Source organism: Drosophila sulfurigaster, chromosome 3 (genome assembly GCF_023558435.1).
Source record: "Drosophila sulfurigaster albostrigata strain 15112-1811.04 chromosome 3, ASM2355843v2, whole genome shotgun sequence".
Classification (NCBI taxonomy): Eukaryota; Metazoa; Arthropoda; class Insecta; order Diptera; family Drosophilidae; genus Drosophila; species Drosophila sulfurigaster.
The window spans coordinates 2659827-2678157 of record NC_084883.1 but is presented as its reverse complement, the minus strand read 5'-3'; the positions used below and the strand labels follow the sequence as shown (position 1 = coordinate 2678157).

The 18331-nt window shown below is 37.5% G+C and overlaps 1 protein-coding gene across 1 annotated transcript; it reads right to left on the bottom strand.

The window, feature by feature from the left end:
• Positions 1-3002: 3002 nt before the first annotated feature.
• Positions 3003-3989, bottom strand: LOC133845118 (serine-threonine kinase receptor-associated protein). The gene has a single exon (XM_062279483.1). The coding sequence runs from the start codon at positions 3987-3989 to the stop codon at positions 3003-3005; it is 987 nt and encodes a 328-aa protein (XP_062135467.1).
• Positions 3990-18331: the final 14342 nt, after the last annotated feature.

Here is an 18331-nt window from a genome sequence, read left to right as displayed (position 1 = left end):
ATGCTGTTTGCACAAATGCAATTAAAGTGCACAAAAAGCGAATAAAAAAAGTTATAGATCGGTTCAAAACTAAAGACATCATTTGGACTTCAACAAATAATAGAAAGAATACAAGAAAAAAATACTTGGGTTTTCCTATAAAAAAGAAAATAATTAAAACCATGCCTCGAGTGCAATCACCCCAAAAAGGCAGCCAGGAAGCGATCTACCGATCGATTAGGCAGCCAAGTCTCGATTTCTGACTCGACTCCTTCCCTATTTTCAAGCAGACACACCGCAGAGACTGTTTATGGGACACACCCCTCTGAAACCGAAAACTGAAGAACAAAAAAAGAAACGTAAATTTACACACTTTTTAACAAATTTGAAAAATTCTGCCGGCAGTCATGCCTGAAACATAAACAACTCAAGAGATCCTGCACATAGGCATCATATCATCGATTCATGTGGGGGGTAGCGAGTTCGTGATCCCTTTAAGTAATTTCCTCAAGTTGAGAATGTCGTGAAAATGTATATGGGTTGAATTTTGCTGTGTAAACACACGGAAAAAAGGCGTCGAATTGAGGAGGAAAAATACGGTTGCTAACAATGGGGTGTTCTTCAAGTGGTGCTCTTAATCCTTTATAAGGGCATACCCATAAAAGGATTGCCCAATATTGGAACGTGCGGGTATTTTGATGCGTATTTGTTTATCCATCGATATAAGCCTATAATGCTGGTTATACAACCCCGAAACACAAACTTGGACTTATCAAAGACGATATGACAATAATTAGACGCTGATACAACGATCAACGTCTTAGACTGCAATAGAGTATACCCCAAAATTTTAGAGAGATAAGAGCTGAATGCATAATTTTATAGCTCAACCTTAGAGAGTCATGATAAGATCTCAAGTTGAAGGTCGCCATTGTGAGTACAAACATACTTAGTATTTATTATCTGTAAGTCTCTGGAAAACCCCAACGGCCAGTTTCCATTCTGCATAAAATATACGTTACACTCATTTCAAATGCGACGCGCCTTATCGCGCAGAGCGGAACATAAAATCAACAAACACCCCCCGAACCAAGATATGATATGCTACTAAAACGCGACTCAGTATAGACACGTGTTCTACGAAATGTTCAGCTTAGCGTGACAGACCAAGTAACGTACCAAATTGTATAAGACATATTCCATATAGCGGTCTGTTCCACTAAGGAAATTGGCATAAAATTGTTCAACTCACGAACTGTAACCGCAAGCTCAATTTAAACTGAGATACCTATTCGGGGCAGGTGCGCTATGGTTCAGGATATTTTACAATTAATGCCTTGCCCATAACGTAGCGGAAGTGCTCTCGATAGGGCGTAAGCAAGTGAAGTAACCTATGGGAAAAAATTCGAAATTATCTGCAATGTTGCGACTTATTGGGAAACCTGGGAAAGGCATTATGTAACATGCAAAATTATTTTGTTCTGTAAATTGAGAATAATTTTTGTCTACAACCAAAATACACTTACAAATACATCGAAATACGAATCATAGGGTCGTTAAACCATTCTTTAATAATTGTAGTACATACATACATAGAATCTAAATAATAGTTGAAATCATATTAAAAAGATTTTATTTTAATATTAGGCCTATAAAATGATGTTATTTCTATCAGCTTATTTATAAGTACAGTTGAATTCGAAAGGAGTTTTTTAATGTCCCTCACAGATCTTACACTTCACGAAGTGTGATCCCTATCTAAACGCAATCTCCTTTATCTGTGATCTTCCAACACAAAGTAAATGACCAATCATTAATATTGTAGCCAAATCCCCGTCGAGGACATTTATAAATGACTTTGGCTCATCTCTGTTATTTAGACAAATTGTTTGCGGTCAAGTCGGATGTTCGTCCAATAGTTTTGAGCACATTGGGGAGAAATATAAAGTACATTATTGATGGATGTTAAAATACAAAACAAACAACTATCGTCCAATAATATATTTATGCAAATATTTATGCAAACAAATACAACTCGTAATCCTTTGGCTACTGTGCTACGAGTTTTGGCTAATGACTCGGACAATCATCAATCAAAGGAGGCACACACACACACACTTGTGCCGACCTCAGAATATACTTGGATATGCATACATATAGTTAGATAACTGGCCATGACAATCCACTTTATTGGAACAACTACTTCTAGACAAACATACGGAGGAAAAGAGAGGGACAGTCGTCTAGGGAAAAAGGTGGCGTGTTTTCCTGGTAAACGCGTGCAAGGAAAAACTCGTTTTATCTAAAGTGGAAATTATAAATATTTATGGAAATGTTTAAAAAGTTAAGAAAAAAAAAACACAAACAAAAAGCAGAAAACCCAAAGGAATCTCGGGCTGAAAAAAGAAAGAGCAAACACTCCCTGAGCTCCCAGTTGAATCTTGGCGAGTAGATGAATCTCAGTCTCGCTGTATCTTTGTATCTTTACTTTTGACTGTTTGCCCAGTCTATCAGTGGCTAGAAGTCAAGCTGTGACTCTGCACCTACCCCAAAAATGAACTCATTGGATACAAAGTGCATACTGAAATGATTCCATCATGCATTCTGGCGACTGTATAAATAATCGTAAAATGCATTTATGACTCCCGATTGGTGAGAAGCAACAGAAATACTATTGGAGCTGCAAGTAGACGAGCGTCTTAAAAATCCTTGAGGAACGTTCCCAAATGCGTAACGAAAACAGGTTGTGACACCAAAAGAAAAACGTAGTTAGGTAACCAGTTAGGGATTCGAGTCAGGCCAGCAAGCAGGTAGAAAGATTGGGGCAGTCAATCACAACAACGCCGCGGAATCGCAGACAAATTTATTAGAGGGATCAGAGCGTGACCCTTTTCCTTTTATTTTATTTTCTTTAGTTTTATTTTTTTATTTCGTGTCTATTGGAACCAAAAACTGAAGAAACGAACGAAACACAACACGTGTACAACTGGAGTTAATTTGATCAGAGTTTTGTTTTCGTGTGTTCAAATTGTGCGGATGGATATATTATCATCGTCTTCCACATCGTCAGATCGAGTGCCCCACAATGCGTACGTCTTGCCCACATTTTGCTGCCACAAACGAAGTCCGCCATTGTTCGCGCATGTGGCAAATACCTCACCATCGGGACTGTACCTGATACACCGCACCTTGCTATCATGCGCCACAAAGCTCTCCAGTATTTCACCAGTTGCGTAGTCGCATTTATAGATGACCCTATTGCTGCCCGCACAGACAAACGTCTTCCTCTCCGGATGCAGCGAAGCGCTCATCAATCGAGCAGGCAGTTTAAATTGTTTCAGCACCTCGAAGCGATCCACATCGAGGAAGACAATGCTGCGGCCATAGGCAATAGTTAGAGTGCGTCCATCGCCGCACAGCTCCAATGATTTGGCATGATGAGGCAGCACCATGGAATGGGTTTTCCGGTCACTAATGAGATCCCACAGACGCACGGTGCGATCATGCGAGGAGGATAGCACCATTCGATCATCCCGACAGAACACCAAATCGCGCACACCTCGCGTCAGTCCCGTTAGGGCTCTGGGATATACCAACTCACTGGCCAGATTGTAGACATATAGAATTGTATCGCAAGTATGATCAAATTGGCGATCCGCACAACCCACAGCCAGCAACGTTGAGTCCTTGGAAAGTGCCACACTCCTCACTGGGGATTGCAGCATAACATTCATCAAATGACGCCCGTCGATAGCATTCCAAATGCGAGCTGAGCAATCGACGCCACCAGTTGCCAATCGCGTTGCATCCTGATTGATGTCGACGCTGAGCATTGCATCGCCCTCCGTTGCAAAGTTGCCAACCCAGTCACCGGTGTCGCCATGACGCAGCATCGACTGCCCATCGTCGCAGGCAGAGGCCAAATAATAGCCTGAAGTGCAGACTTTGCTATAAGCCAAGCTAACCACATTTCCCATGTGGCCCAAACAATTAACCGGTACTTGCGACATTCTCGCGTTCGACTTTTGACTTTTTGAAGTTCACTGAAAGAATTGTAACAATTTAAACGACTTAGTACGACTTGCGAAGTTTTATATTTTGATTTTAAGATTGCCAACGATTAAGTTTATTTTTCCTATAATAAATAACTCTTGGCCTACTTTAATCGGAAAGCAAACTATTCAACCATTTTCAGTATACTCTAACAAAGATAGTTCATATTCCTTATACTATTTTTGTAATACCAAATAAATACATTTCTGTACTTTAAATATAATATAAAAAAAATGTAGACTTTGAATTCGTTTATCTAATATGTAATTGAATATACTCTCCACTCAATATTTTTTTTTTAAACCACGAAAAATATATTTCTGTACTTTAAATTAAATTGATAAATAACTGTATACCGTTACTTCGTTTATTTAATATATACATATAATTGAATATATTCTCTGACTAGTTTTTGGACATAACTCCGTAGAGATCTACGATATGAACTGGTAACGTAGACTTAATTAATTTTACTAGCTACTAGCAATCCTTAATTCCATAATTTGTGTGGCTTGCCAAAGTGCAAGGAAAGAACTGATATGAATCCTGACAGATTCTGCTTACACTAGTAAATTTCCTTTGCTTTGCACATCAATTACTTGCGAATTTCTTCTTGCAGCAAGTTGGAAAATTCTTGCAGTTGCAATCTCTGTCTGTCTTCTCAATTTCTGTGCTTATCCAAGAGTTTAGTGTGTTGAAGACAAGCTAATTAGCATAAAGGATGACTTCACCAAATATCCTGCAATCCAGCTATACTGCACTCGAGACTACATTGTGTGCAGGAATTTGGGAAATCCGTTTAATTTCGAGAAGCAGCCAGCAGCAAAGGCAATTTGAGTTGAGTTTGGCACAAATATTTCGACAGGACAAAGGATTTCAGCTCGGCTTAGTAGTGAACTGTGTGAAAGTGAAATCGAGTCAATTGTGGGCGTGTTCTTGTTAGTCTTGCGGTTTCTCCAGCTACTGCACACGTCCAAGTGAGACTCAGGAGCAGGTAAAGGTTAGCAGAGACTATTGCAAAGGTGATGCTGATGACAGCAGACTCAACCTCAGACTCAGACTGTGGCAGACTCAGAGACATTGTCTCGCTGTTTATACGAGTGTGTGTGTGCACAGGTGTCATCATCCTTGGGGTAAGGAAACCTTGTTGGTGTAAACCACTTAAAGGCAGCGCACGCGCTTCCTAAATTCCTCACATGTTGCCGCCTCGGGGGCGCCGAGCAAAGGACCTCGGAAAGTGGCAAGGAGCTACTCTGAGTGAGTCTCTGAGTGGCAGAAGGCAGCGCCTCCTTTTGTTGGCCTCCTAATGAAAGCAAAACGTTCTGAAATATGAATTGAATCTTCTTGAGTGCATTTAATATACATTACGCTTTTGTGTTACGTTCTCCCAGCTCCAGCTCCAGCTCCGGCTTCTCCGGCGGCTCCTTTAACTCACCTTGTTAATATCCTGGTGCCAACGCAATTTGGCTTCCTGCTTCCAAAGCCAACTTTGCCGTCAGCAAGTAGTTTGCATTCAGCTTTTTGGCCAGAGCACAAAAAAAAAGAACGACATGAAAAAAGACGAACAAAATGAAAATGTGTGCGCAGTACAATATCCGCCGAAACGTTTAACTCAGATTAACAAGTGATGACTGATACGGAATTCAGCGAGGATGCTCCAAAGGAATTCCATGAGCTGTGTGCTTTTTTATTAAATTAAAATGGGAGTAAGTTTGGATGTGAAGGGATGCGTGTATGTGTGTGTGTGTGTGTGTGTGTGTACAAGTATATAAAGCCTTAGATAGCTAAAGCCTTATCGAGCTGGCAGTTGACAGTTTCGGTTAGCTGTTGGTTTTATGCTTCAGATTAGGCTGATTCATGTTTGCAATGCGTAAAAGAGGTAAAGAGAAGAGACAAGTTATGGCTGTAAAGCTGATAACAAAGTAAGGGAAATACTAAAGGCACCAAATGTTAATAGATATTGAACATATTCTACTTTTTCTAATTAAAAGCTATACAATTGCGCTGGCATTTGATGAATAATTATCTCTATTACGTTTCATAATGAATGATAAAACTATTATAAAGTCCACATTTTTGCAATTGCGCATACATATCATATGCCAACATTTTGCTTCATCAAGAATTGGTTGTAAAGAATATTTTCCTTGTATATCTTATTCGAAGTTATTAGATGACAATGATACTAAAATTTGAAGGGGAATAGAATTCTATTACCGAAATTGCTTTTGAATAATATAAATGAAACAACGAATTTAAAATTTTAAATATTTAATTATTTTAGATAAAAGGGATTAAATCCTTCAGTTTTTTTTGTATATATACTCCAAGTGTTAAAATGAATAGTCTCTTATATCATTGAATTAATTGAAAAATCCCATTTGATTTATATTATATTTGTTTGATTTAATTTATATTATCAAATTCCTTATAATAATTTTGAAAGGAACCTTCTTGTCAAGTTTCATGCTGCTTAACATATCAAATATTCTAGTTCGAATGTGGGGTAAACAAATCTATAGCTACTCATCTGCTGCTATTTATGAATTATACTTTACCATTCGAGTCAATTGGAAGATTAACCTCTAACGAATACATCATTACCAGCATCTTACCTTTCGAGTTTGAGACCACAGACTCGACCATTACGAAACGCATTGACCCACAAGATGAGTATGGGGATTATGCAAACATTGTGCACAAATGTCATTAGTTAAGCGGAGATGAATGCACCCATATTTGAACTCTGACCAGATCAGTGTTAAATGGACAAAATGCCAGCAAAAAGATGCCAATTTTTGTTGGCCAAAAATAACCGCAAGATGTGCACACACACACACTCCGACAACCCTCCTCTCCAGGGAGACAGCAGAAGAAAAGAAATGAGAAAAGAGAGATTTTCAGTTGCGAAAAGAAAGCCGATACCTGATGGCGAACCCCTCGATAAGGAGCATTGGAATGGGGTAGTATCTGGAAACGCTCGACGTCTTGCCCCGTAAAGCGACATAAACAATCTTATTGTGCGCACTCGAATCAAATGATGTGTGAGATATCAATTGTCAAATTGACAATAGAAATTGACAGATCGGTATCTGTAACGTCTGCTGGGCTGCTCACACCGTAATAAAATTAGAAGTTTATTGATTTGTCTTGACACATTCGCATAGCGAAAATATTCCTCAACTGGGAATTGGGTATTGAGATTTTCTCCTGCGCCACTTTCCATTTTTTCCTTCCTGTCGATATTATCAAATGGGTGTAACTCGGCCAGTTACGTTCTTTCCTTGCTTACCCCTTGCTGATTTTGCAATGTTCTATAAAAATTATATGCAATTACATACAAAGCAAAATTTCGAGTCTACGAGGACTTTTATCTGCGACTTAAAATGCTCGCTGGGCCTCATAAAGTGTACAACTTTATGAGCCCTGTAAATATTTTGATAGGCGAACGCTAAAAATTCGTTGAATTCGTTGAATTTCCGCTGACGATAGCCAATATTTCAGCCCGTACATCATTATCGTGGTGATGGCTGCCAATGACAATGATGATATTCCTCTTACTTTTTCCTTCGCTTCCGCAGCGAACGTTCAACGCTTCCGTTTCAAGTGTCCCTTAACCGTTTTGGACTACGCCCCATTTTCAATTCACTCACGATTTCAATAAAAGTGAAAAAGTGAAGTGAACAAAATAAATGAAATAACTATCATTAAAAGCATGAGTTGCGCTATTTGGAGTAACGTTTGTTTCGAGTTCCATGTTCTCGCGTTGGTCTACTAATTATTATTAATGCTTTCATAAATGACTCTACCGAAATAATTATTGAACTATTGATGAGGTCTTTGAATTAGTCTTTCGTCATAGCCAAACTGAGTAAACTTCTTTGGGGTTAAACATTCAGCTGGCAACGTGGGAAGTAAGCGAGGCGATGATCGAAAAGATCTGCGATTTTATGAAATTGAATCTTAAACTTATATTTTATATTAAACTATTTGAAGAGTGAACAAAAATTACTTTTCCAAAGACAATAAAAACTTATTAAAATCATATAGTTAAGAATTTAAATATTTACAGCCCTTATATCTTAAAAAATTAAAAAATAACTCAAATTTAAATTTAGAAAGTAGAAAAAAAGAAGTATGTCAAAATCAATTGCAGATTTTAAGTTCTCATTAAGGTTATCTGAATTCGACTAAAACAGCGAGATGATCTGTTGTACTCTGTTCTACTTTTCCCTTAAGAAACTGAGTTAAAAAGGAATTCTCAATCTTAGTTTTTCCCATTACTATCCTCACTCACTTCACTGTTGATCCCTTGTAAAACTCTTGTAAACCCATACTAAATTATGCAACAAAAAGAAAGGAGAGAACAAGCTGTCTATCGTGTTAGGAGCAACTTTCAAGTGATCAATTCCCAAAATACCATTTTTGACAGAGAGAGTGAAGAATTCGCCACGGTTGTTGCAACTCAAGGAACTTTCACAGATCCTCCAGGACGCGCACATATCAATCAAAGTTCGTCACAGTGTCGGGAATTATGTCACTCGCTTACTCAAATTGCAAGCATGATGGAATGATGTCGGAAAGATGGAACGATTCATCGCGTCTTGTCATTTCAACTGATTTGCATAGCGATGCGACTTTTGCTTTAACGGCAGATGTAAGATAGCAAAGGTGGTTGGAAAAACTAGTGCAGACTTTGCGGGAAAAACTGTTTAAAAGTTTTCGGTTATTTTTTATGGAATTTTCTAACTGCTGTCAGCACATCAATCATAGATTTTATGTTTTCATGAAAGACGACACCTTTTACGTAATTTTGTTAAATACAAAAAATTGTAGTTTTTCTCTTTTTTTCAATTAAGAAAAAAAGTGAATTTAGCATAGTTTAATTAAATTCTGTTATCTGATACTTTTGACGTCAAATGATGAACCTGATTTTGGGTTGATTGAGGGATAGTTTCACAATACGTTACAGCTGCCAGAATATCTTCTGCTTTAGAAATACTTTTATTGTAGATCTAATGAAGCTATTTTGCGAAACTAGCCCTCAATTTGAGCGAATTAAATGGCAAAAATTACCCATCGAATAAAGTAGTTGCCGTTGCCATCGTATATCAATCAATTGTCAATACGGTATGGCCATTTGATGATGATTTTATAATAGAGCAATGACCATTAAAACGCTAAGGCAGCTGCACAGAATGGCAAAATTTATAGTTTGGAACAATCGCAATCGCTGTTTATGGCCATAGAGAATTGTGATATTAAAAGTTGTCCAGCTGTTTTCACATGTCAAATAACTTGGCATTTTGTGAGTAAGCCTCCGCAGAGTTATGATTGGATGATGGTTAGGTAAGACAACAGAGAAGACGCCGCCGCCGCCGCCGCCGCCGTTGTCGCATGCAATCGCTTCCTGTCGCAGAACTAATTACGCACAGGATAACAATGCTAAACAGGAAGCGGAAACTAAAGTGGTCGCTTGGATGCGCCTCTAACTAAGCAACAAGCCGATGGCAGTGTCACAACACGCAGCAAACACACACAACATCTATACACAACGCAATCTAACTAAGCAAATTTAAATTACGTGCGCGTCGCTCCGGGCGCATTCATTAAACGTCTGCCCGATAATTAACGCTTCTATGTATGAAGGACTTTGGTCTTCTTCTCATCCAGTCGGAACTACTGCCACAAGAAATGGCACAAAACGGAGGGAAATACAAGGAATATCATTCAACAATGAGCTACGTCCGGCTGTGTCTGCTTCAACACTCGGCCAGACAAAAACTGTCCCCTGGGCCCATTGTGACTAATTGATTTGCTCTAACAAATGCCTCACGTCTGTCTGTCCACGTTTCCCATTTCCCATTTTCCATTTCCCATTGCAATTTGTTGACTCAAATTTGCGGCGGCTAGTTAATAGCATTCTAATGTCGAAAGCAAGGATCTTTGATTATATTTCAAATAGCGAATTTTGCATGCCATTTGAATTTCCATAGGATAAGTTGGAAATCTTAAGATTCATTAACTTGTATTGTGTACGAAAGTATAAATGTTTAAAGGAATTGCGCTGTATTTCCTCCCTAAGAAATAGAAAAAGTTTTTTGGATTTGCATTACAGAATTTCAATATAGGGTCAGATAGAGTTAATGCTTTAAAAAATATTTAAATAAATAAAATATAAATAATAAAAATAAAAATTAGATTAATTTATTTTTAAAAAGCAAACTATTCCTAAAATACAACAATGATTACTCTTGCCTTTGATAAATTACATTACGATTTATAACATATTTAAATAATTTTAAAAATGTTATCTTCGCATTTGTTAATTTTCAATCTCTTTATTAAGATATATTTTATATACCTCAGATTTTGTAATATAAAAATATAAGTTTTTATTAAAGTAATACAATAACTCATTAGGTATATATTTCTTTAAGTTTTTTACTTGTAAAATAAAATCGTAATTTCAAAACCAAGAGGATCTAACATATTGACAAGGGTTGGAGAAATACAACTATTATGAAAATAAGATAAGGTCCCAAAACTAGAAAAGTGAACTTAATTTGTAGCCCAAATTCGTACAATTCTTTCTAAGGAAGTCATTTCCTCTGCTGAGTCATTTCACATTTGTGTTCATAATAAATAATGTGTTTAGCCCATTTTGTAGAGTTCAAAATACAGCCCACGACCTTATGCACTCTTCACATACTTGAAAGGAGTTGGTCTGGTGAGGAAAGCGGAAGAAAATGCTTCGGGAAACTAAGGCATTTCGGCAAAAAAATTATTGACCCGTGCTGGGCATTGAAGTGAAGCAGTTTGGAAAATCCTCAAGTCAGACAGAAAGAACATCGTATGGATATGACAGATACGAGGCTCACTTGGAAGACGCCGCCACAGCGCAGCGTTGAGTAAGAGAATGCCAAAAAGGGGGAAGAGGAACCAATGGAAGGAAAAACTCGCTCAAGTGGTTTTCCGACCAGAGAGAGGGAGCAACCCTTTTGACTATCGACTACCATACGCTTTCTCCTGCTTCAAACTGTCAGGGATTACATGAGGATTGTGTTTCTGTAGTATGGCTAAAAGAGGCTGTCGGTTCCAGCTCTTCTCTATAGCGAGTGCATGGCGACCAGTTTAAGGAGTGGTGGGGGGAGGGAGAGACACTGCACTGTCAACTGGGCAGCTGTCGAGGTGATGCTTTCGAATTTGACTGAGCTTCTTCTTCTTCTTCTTCGTCTGACTTATTGAATTCAATTTTAAAAGGCAGCCTCAGCAGCCCTATTGTTTTAAGGGCGAGTCTGTCTACCCCTTTGCATAACATATAACGTACTTTCCCTGACTTGGCTGCAATCACTCATAATGATTATGTTGCATTGTTGTTGGGTTTTTCACGTAATGATTCAATTAACGCAGCCAGCTGACCATTGGCTCTCTCGCTCTGTCTCTGTTTCTGTCTCTGTCTGCTTCCGTATTCATTTTCATATTTATGTTGCATGTGGGAAAAACAAAAGGGGTTTTCACTCGACACACAGCACTTGGTTCTTGTTTTTGTGCTTTCCTCTGATTACAAGTTCGTCCTTTTGTTGCCTCTCTCAGAGTTGTCATAACTTTTGGCTACAAAATTTATGTGAATGGGTCTCGACTTCTCTTCTCTCTTCCTTACGATGGTCATTTGAGATGATGATGCTTTCCACAGGGTTGAGGGCTCAGAAAGATAACTGTCTGCGCTTCAGGTAAACATTAAACTACACATTCGAAACATTATTAAATCACATCCACTCGAAATTGTAATTGAATATTTTAGAGCGATGGAAACTAAATACTTGCCCAGCTAGAGGCAGTCATGAATATATGTTGTGTAATTATTTGATGCCTCAGTTTAATAATTTGCATAATTTTTCTTCAAAATGTTAGCAACTGCGTTCTCTCTATAATATACCACTTAAATTAATAAATAAAATCAAATCTGCTCTGTTGATTAGTTAATGTAAATACTCAATATATAATTTAACTAACAAAGTTTTTAATTTATTTTTATAAAATGTATATTTGTTTATTAAAAGTATCGCTGTTGTATTGCTACATTTTAAATATGAACACAATTAATAACTTTTTGGTTTTCGTTCACTAAAATATTTGTTGATGTAGAAAAGTAATACAATACAAACACATTTTCTCCTTTTTAAAAAATCTGAAAAGGATATATACGGAATAAACCTTTTCAGATTTAGAATTTTGTTCCAACCTCTTTCTATATTTGATGTATTTATAATTAATAACTTTATAGAGCCCTCATTTAAAAAATGTGTAATTTAAAAAAAAACATATTGGCTTTAGTATCTTATATATAATTTCTTTTTAATACATTTCTTAAAATAAAATTGGATAGGGTTAATTATAACTTAGAAGAGAAATGAACCTTCAAGTTTAAGTGTCTTCTTTATTCTTTTCCTCATTACCTTCACTAAGTGCCGATCAAATTTTCGGAGATTTAATAATAGTAATAAGGTATTTTTTGAAATTATTTCTCATTTTCAATAGTTCTCTTCCCATAAATCTTGAATTGCACTTTCCTCTTTCGGAATGCTCGATTTAAGTTTGTGCAGAGTTACAAGTATTATTTACCCTTTTAAGGACGTTTAGCACTCCTTAAACATGTCATTGGCACAGCTGACACACAAAAAAGCAGTTGTTGGTTTCAATTTACGGACAATGCATATCATGTCAACGCTCTTTGAGTGGCATTTAACTTGGGATAACCTGGTTTTGTTAATGCTTTCTAGGGTATTTAAAAGGGCTTAAGCTTTAATTAAAAAGTGAAATGCGAAATGTGAAAGAGCAGAGCAAAAGGAAGCACAGCTGTGCATCCTGTGTCCTGTGAGCGGCTCCTCGTTAGCATTTGATCTACACGTTGACACAGTGTTCCCGGTATTCCAGAGTGAAGGATGAAGGACTAAGGACTGAGGATGAAGAATGAAGAATGAAGAATGAAGAACGGAGTCTGAAGTCGATGTGAAAAAGTGCAGTTAGTAATCGGATACTTTTATTGCTGAAAGGATAAACCACAAAATGCTTTGTATGCAATGGCCATAATATAATACATTTTATAAGCAAAAAGGTGCCAGCAGTCTCGTTACCCGCTCCCCTCTTCATCGTCACCCTGCCATACATGGTCATATAAGCAGCTTAAAGCGGGCACTGCGAAAACTTTACGACGAGACGACTGTTGTAACCATTTCGACTTTTGTTTCAGTGGCAAAGAGAGGAGACGAGGAGCCGCGGACTGAGGACTGAGGACTGAGGGAAGCCACAGCAGTGCCTGTGAAATAACAAAAAGCAGCGAATAATAAAAAAACAAAAAAAATAATAATAATAATTGCATGCAGCGCGAATTGTGAGGAAAGCAACGTTATCGGAATCCGAATGGCAACTGGCATAAATAATAAAAGAAGCGAAATACTTGGCTATAAAATTGATGGATTCGCTTCGCGCATAACGAATACCGAATACCGAATACCAAATAACGAATAACGGATAACGAATAATGTAAGCGATACTCGCTCGCATCGGATCGGGAGGGAACAGAAACAGACATAAAGTAAAAGCGCCGGAAAATCAAAATCACGTTACAAAGACGTTAAAAGGTGTCCCGACAAGAACGAGAGATGACAAACACCGAAAAGGAATTGCGGATGTGTAGCTTAAGCACATTAAAGCGAGAACTGTAGATTATTTAAATGGCGGCCGCAGTAAGCACATTAACGGGATTATCCACGGCCAATAAATGGTCAAAGTCAAAGTTATGCAGTTGCAACATGCGAGTATGCAAAGCATCGTCGTTTCCCAGATGTGAGTTAGGTTAGGTCTGAACAGTTAGGTTAGGTCTGATCACTCATATCGTATATCAGGGATGGTTTCTTACAACGATGGTGGTGGGGGGGAGGGGGTAAAGGGTTACATGCTCTTTTGATAGAGTCTTGTCAGTTGAAAAAGGATCGACACATTTTGCAAATTCCTTTTGTTCTCCTCTGCTGCATGTTAAGTAGCTCTCTGAGGAGAATGGGATTCCATGCCCATCGCACACATTGTAATAAAATGTTTACAAATTTTTGCAAATGATTTTGCATTCGCAATTGATTTATTGCAGGCTTAAGGGTGGGAAAAATTCGCGAATATCTTGATGACTCTGTTAAACTTTACATAACAGAAGAGGAAGAGGACTTTCACACCTCACAATGAGCTGTAATCATTATGAGGATTAATGAAGAACATGGTTCAGAAAAGTAATACTAAGAATTACAATTTTAAAAAGCGAAAAAAACTATAAATTACTTGTAATTTATTTAGATTTCACATCTATATTTTTCAGACCATACCAGAAATATAATAATAATAGAGTGATTTGTAAATTCTATGATGACTAAATTTCACTATATAGAAAGATTTGTGCATCTTTCGTTTATATAGTCGTATCAAGCATCATTTACGACTTGAAAAGCTATTTTTTAAATATTTTTAACGAGTGCGAAGCAAAGCTATAAACTAAAGTAGCTTTCACTCATCACTCAGTTTTAACGTCCTTTTATGGCCTCAGTTAAACTGCTGAGAATCAGCTACTAACCCACTGCCACACATCGAGGATATCACACTCATCAGAGACACCAAAACACATCTTAGACACATCAGACAATCGCTGAAGAGAGAAACTGAAAAAAGGCCAAAATGCCTTTTATGACCATCTTTTAATTGTCTGGGAAAAAATGGATTTTTATCATCAAAGCGAGATCTATAAGCAAAAGGAATTGATGGTTGAAGACGCACCTCAAGATATGAAGGCGTTAAATGTTTTTTCTCTTTACTGAGCTCAGAAAATTCATGAAAAATACGTTACGAATAGAACGCTTCGCTGGACGCTGGCGAACTCACAGTTAGCTCTGCTTCGGGTTAGCTCCGCTTTGTTGGTCAAGTGCTGTGAACTCGCTGAGACTTTCTGATGTCGCCCTATTTTCGCGCCCCTGCATAATACTCTATACATCGGGTAATTTGCCTATTTAATGTGCTGGAAAGTGTATAGGAGAATATATATGAAATGATTATTTTGAAAAGTAGTACTTAATAATTATTACTTAACAAAAATAAATAATACAAAAACGTTCCTTTTCTTTATATTATGATTGAGATTAGAAATATAAAAAAATGTAGCAAAAATAAAAAATTTAAACTATAATACTATACAACATTGCTATTAAATTAATAATAGCACCTTTATAATTATCACTTCCGTATAATATATATATAATAATGAACTTTGCTTATTGTATTGAGGCAGATGTAAATAAAAATAAAAGGAAAGAAAATTATAATATTAAATTGGCATTAAATAAAAATGCTAGAGAGCTAAGTAAAATAAGAAAGGTATAAATATAAAAGATATTATCTTTTAACAATATTAAAATTATTTAAGTACAAAGTCAAAAAGATATCATTTTTTGTAAAATTAAGTAAAATATGTTCACAGAGTTTCCTTCTTAGCCAATTTAACGGAAAGATTAAGCACACTTGTTTTGTAAGAGTATTTAGGAGTCGCTTTCGAAATAATGGTTGATTGCTGTCGTCGTCGTTATTTTCTTGCTTTATGCTTAGTGAGTAACGTGTGAAAGACGAAGGCAGTAGGAAGTGTCTCTGCCCCGATGCAATTTTGATTTGGGCCCGCAGGGTAAACTGGCCACAGGTGAGTGCGTCTGCCAGCGGAAACAGGTAACTGCTAAATGGTAGCTCGCATTTAAGGCAGTCAGTAGTCAGTAGTCAGTAGTTGATTGTTGGTAGTTGTGCTTGGGGTATGAACAGCTAAGCAGGGCGCTGTTAATTGGCAGTCATCAGTTGAATTCCGCGGGGCGTTTTAGTCGGAATTGAGAGTGCAATGAATGCAATCAAAATATTTACAGGCATCAAATGAAAGATGCGCATGCATCGAGTCATTCGAGTGTAAGGATATTCCACGCTGAGAATGAAGGTGTGAAAGGACAATATGCCCGCAAAAGTCACACAGCCCGAGAGAAGTATTCAAATGGTGGTAGCGACAAGATAAGATGCCGCAGCCACAGCTGAAGGATGCAAATGTCAGTTGCCCGATGCCGGTGAGACACAAAAGGGGTTTTGTCCTGGTCCTGGGCCAACAATAACTGTGTCCTTCGGGGCACGACAAAATATTTTCCAACATTTTCGAGTGTCTTTTTGTCTGTGTGTTTGTGTGTGTGTGTGTGTGTGTGCGAGCATTTCACCCGAGGCGGAGATTTATGCAGCTAAAATGGAAATGCGCGACTTGAAATTAAGTTGTAATCTTTGTAAATTTTGGCACTTATGTCTTAAAGGGGTTGACAGCTGTCACCCCTACCCCTACCCCTACCCCAACCTCTTCTCCTACCCCTAGCCTTATTGCTGCTCACACCTTTTGCTGCTGTCTGACAATGCAACACATTTGTTTTGTAAATATTGCGTTTGTAATTAATGCACAGAAATTTGAATATTCCGCGCAAAACAATTCACGATACTCAATACTCTGCGATTCCCGAATTTCGGAGTCATTTTTCATAGTCCGTTGATAAATATGCTTATTCAAATTTCGCTGTCATTCAACGTAGATTAATGATATCAAAATAATTTGCATAAGGCACCAGGCCAGAGCAGGCGATGGGAATGGCCATATGGGATGCGACCTTAATTAAGGGGACACGCGATCATTGAGCAAACGAAGCTCGACAGCTGCGCTCCCTACAATCCTCCCTGCTCCTGTCCAGCTCTGGCTGCTTGCCACCCGCGACCACATTCCATTCCATTCCATATACATATACATATGCTAATTTGTCCTGCCCACGCGCCACAAAACATACCGCACGCGATAAAGTTCGCGCAGAGGATCGCCGAGGATCTCGACTAAATTTAGAATGCAGCCAGCAGCTGTTAAAACTGTAAATTAAAATGCATTTTACGCAACTGCAACGCCAGCTGTTCTAATGGCACGCACTTAGCACTTCAAAAGGACACCCCCACACACACACACATACACTCGACGAGTTGCGGGCCATTGTTAGGATCTAGGATGTTTTGTTTTTCGAGGAAAATTACGCATTTTCATGCTCGACTACCGTTTTGACTGTGCCGAAAATAGATTAGCTGCACTCAAAGGATATTGAACTCAACCGAAAAACACAAAAAAAGGGACAGCAGCGCTGGCTATGGGTCACTTATAGCCTTACTTGTCGAGCAGTTGATGACAGGCGCGTGCCCTGATACAGCAAGGATATGATTGAATTTATACTTAAAGGCTAAAAATAATTGCATCACTTTATTTAACATCATATATATTTTGAATCTTATTGTATATATGTATTTATTCTGTAAGCAATGGAATTATTGTCAAGTTATTTGGCCTTTGCCAAAAATGCATCCATACTGTGCGACTTCTGAGACGAAGACACCCTCCACCGGTACAGCTACGGACCTCTACAGGTCTATGCTTCACCCCTAGCAGGGACGGCCGGTCGAACCTAAACCTAAACCCATTTTAAAAACAATATTCATTGCTTTATTATATTATTATAATATATTTATCTATTTCTTCCATTCAAAAACGCGACAAACCCGCCAAAATTGCTGCAAGATAGTTTTTAACTACCAACAATCTGGTAAGACTGTCCTTATTCTGAATATCTGGCAACGCTACAAACACGTCATTTATCGCTTATCGATATTTTCACTTTTCGAGTAATGGCAGTAATCCATTGTGAACATGTGCTATGCTAATTTTAGTACCAAATAATTTTTTGGTATTTTTCTATTTTCCATACTAGAATTCCATTGATGTTCGCAAAGTTCCCATTAATATCATTTTAAAGAAACAAATTTTTTGGCGCGCATTCGCGGAATGAGAAAAAAATCTTCCAGTGCGAGACCACACTGTTTATCTATACCTCATGAAGTCACCCAATCAGATTTTCCGCTAACAATTAACATGTGTTAAACAAATATACATATTTTTAATTAAACAGAATTCATCTACAAAATAATCATGTATTTAATAATAATATTTAATTTATATATAACACGTAACAAAAATACTGTAAATAGTTTTTTTTTTATATTTTGCGAGTATCAAATTGCTGCCATTTATCAATCTATCCATTCGTATAAAGGATTATTATTGAGGAAAATTACATTTTTTATGAAAACATGATCAGTAGGAATATTACACGCAAATGGCTCTCAAGAATATTTTAGATAATGTATTGATTTTTAAATT

What these genes read in the sequence shown, in the direction of transcription:
- LOC133845118 (XM_062279483.1), bottom strand. Translation starts at nt 3,989, where the DNA reads ATGTCGCAAGTACCGGTTAATTGTTTGGGCCACATGGGAAATGTGGTT.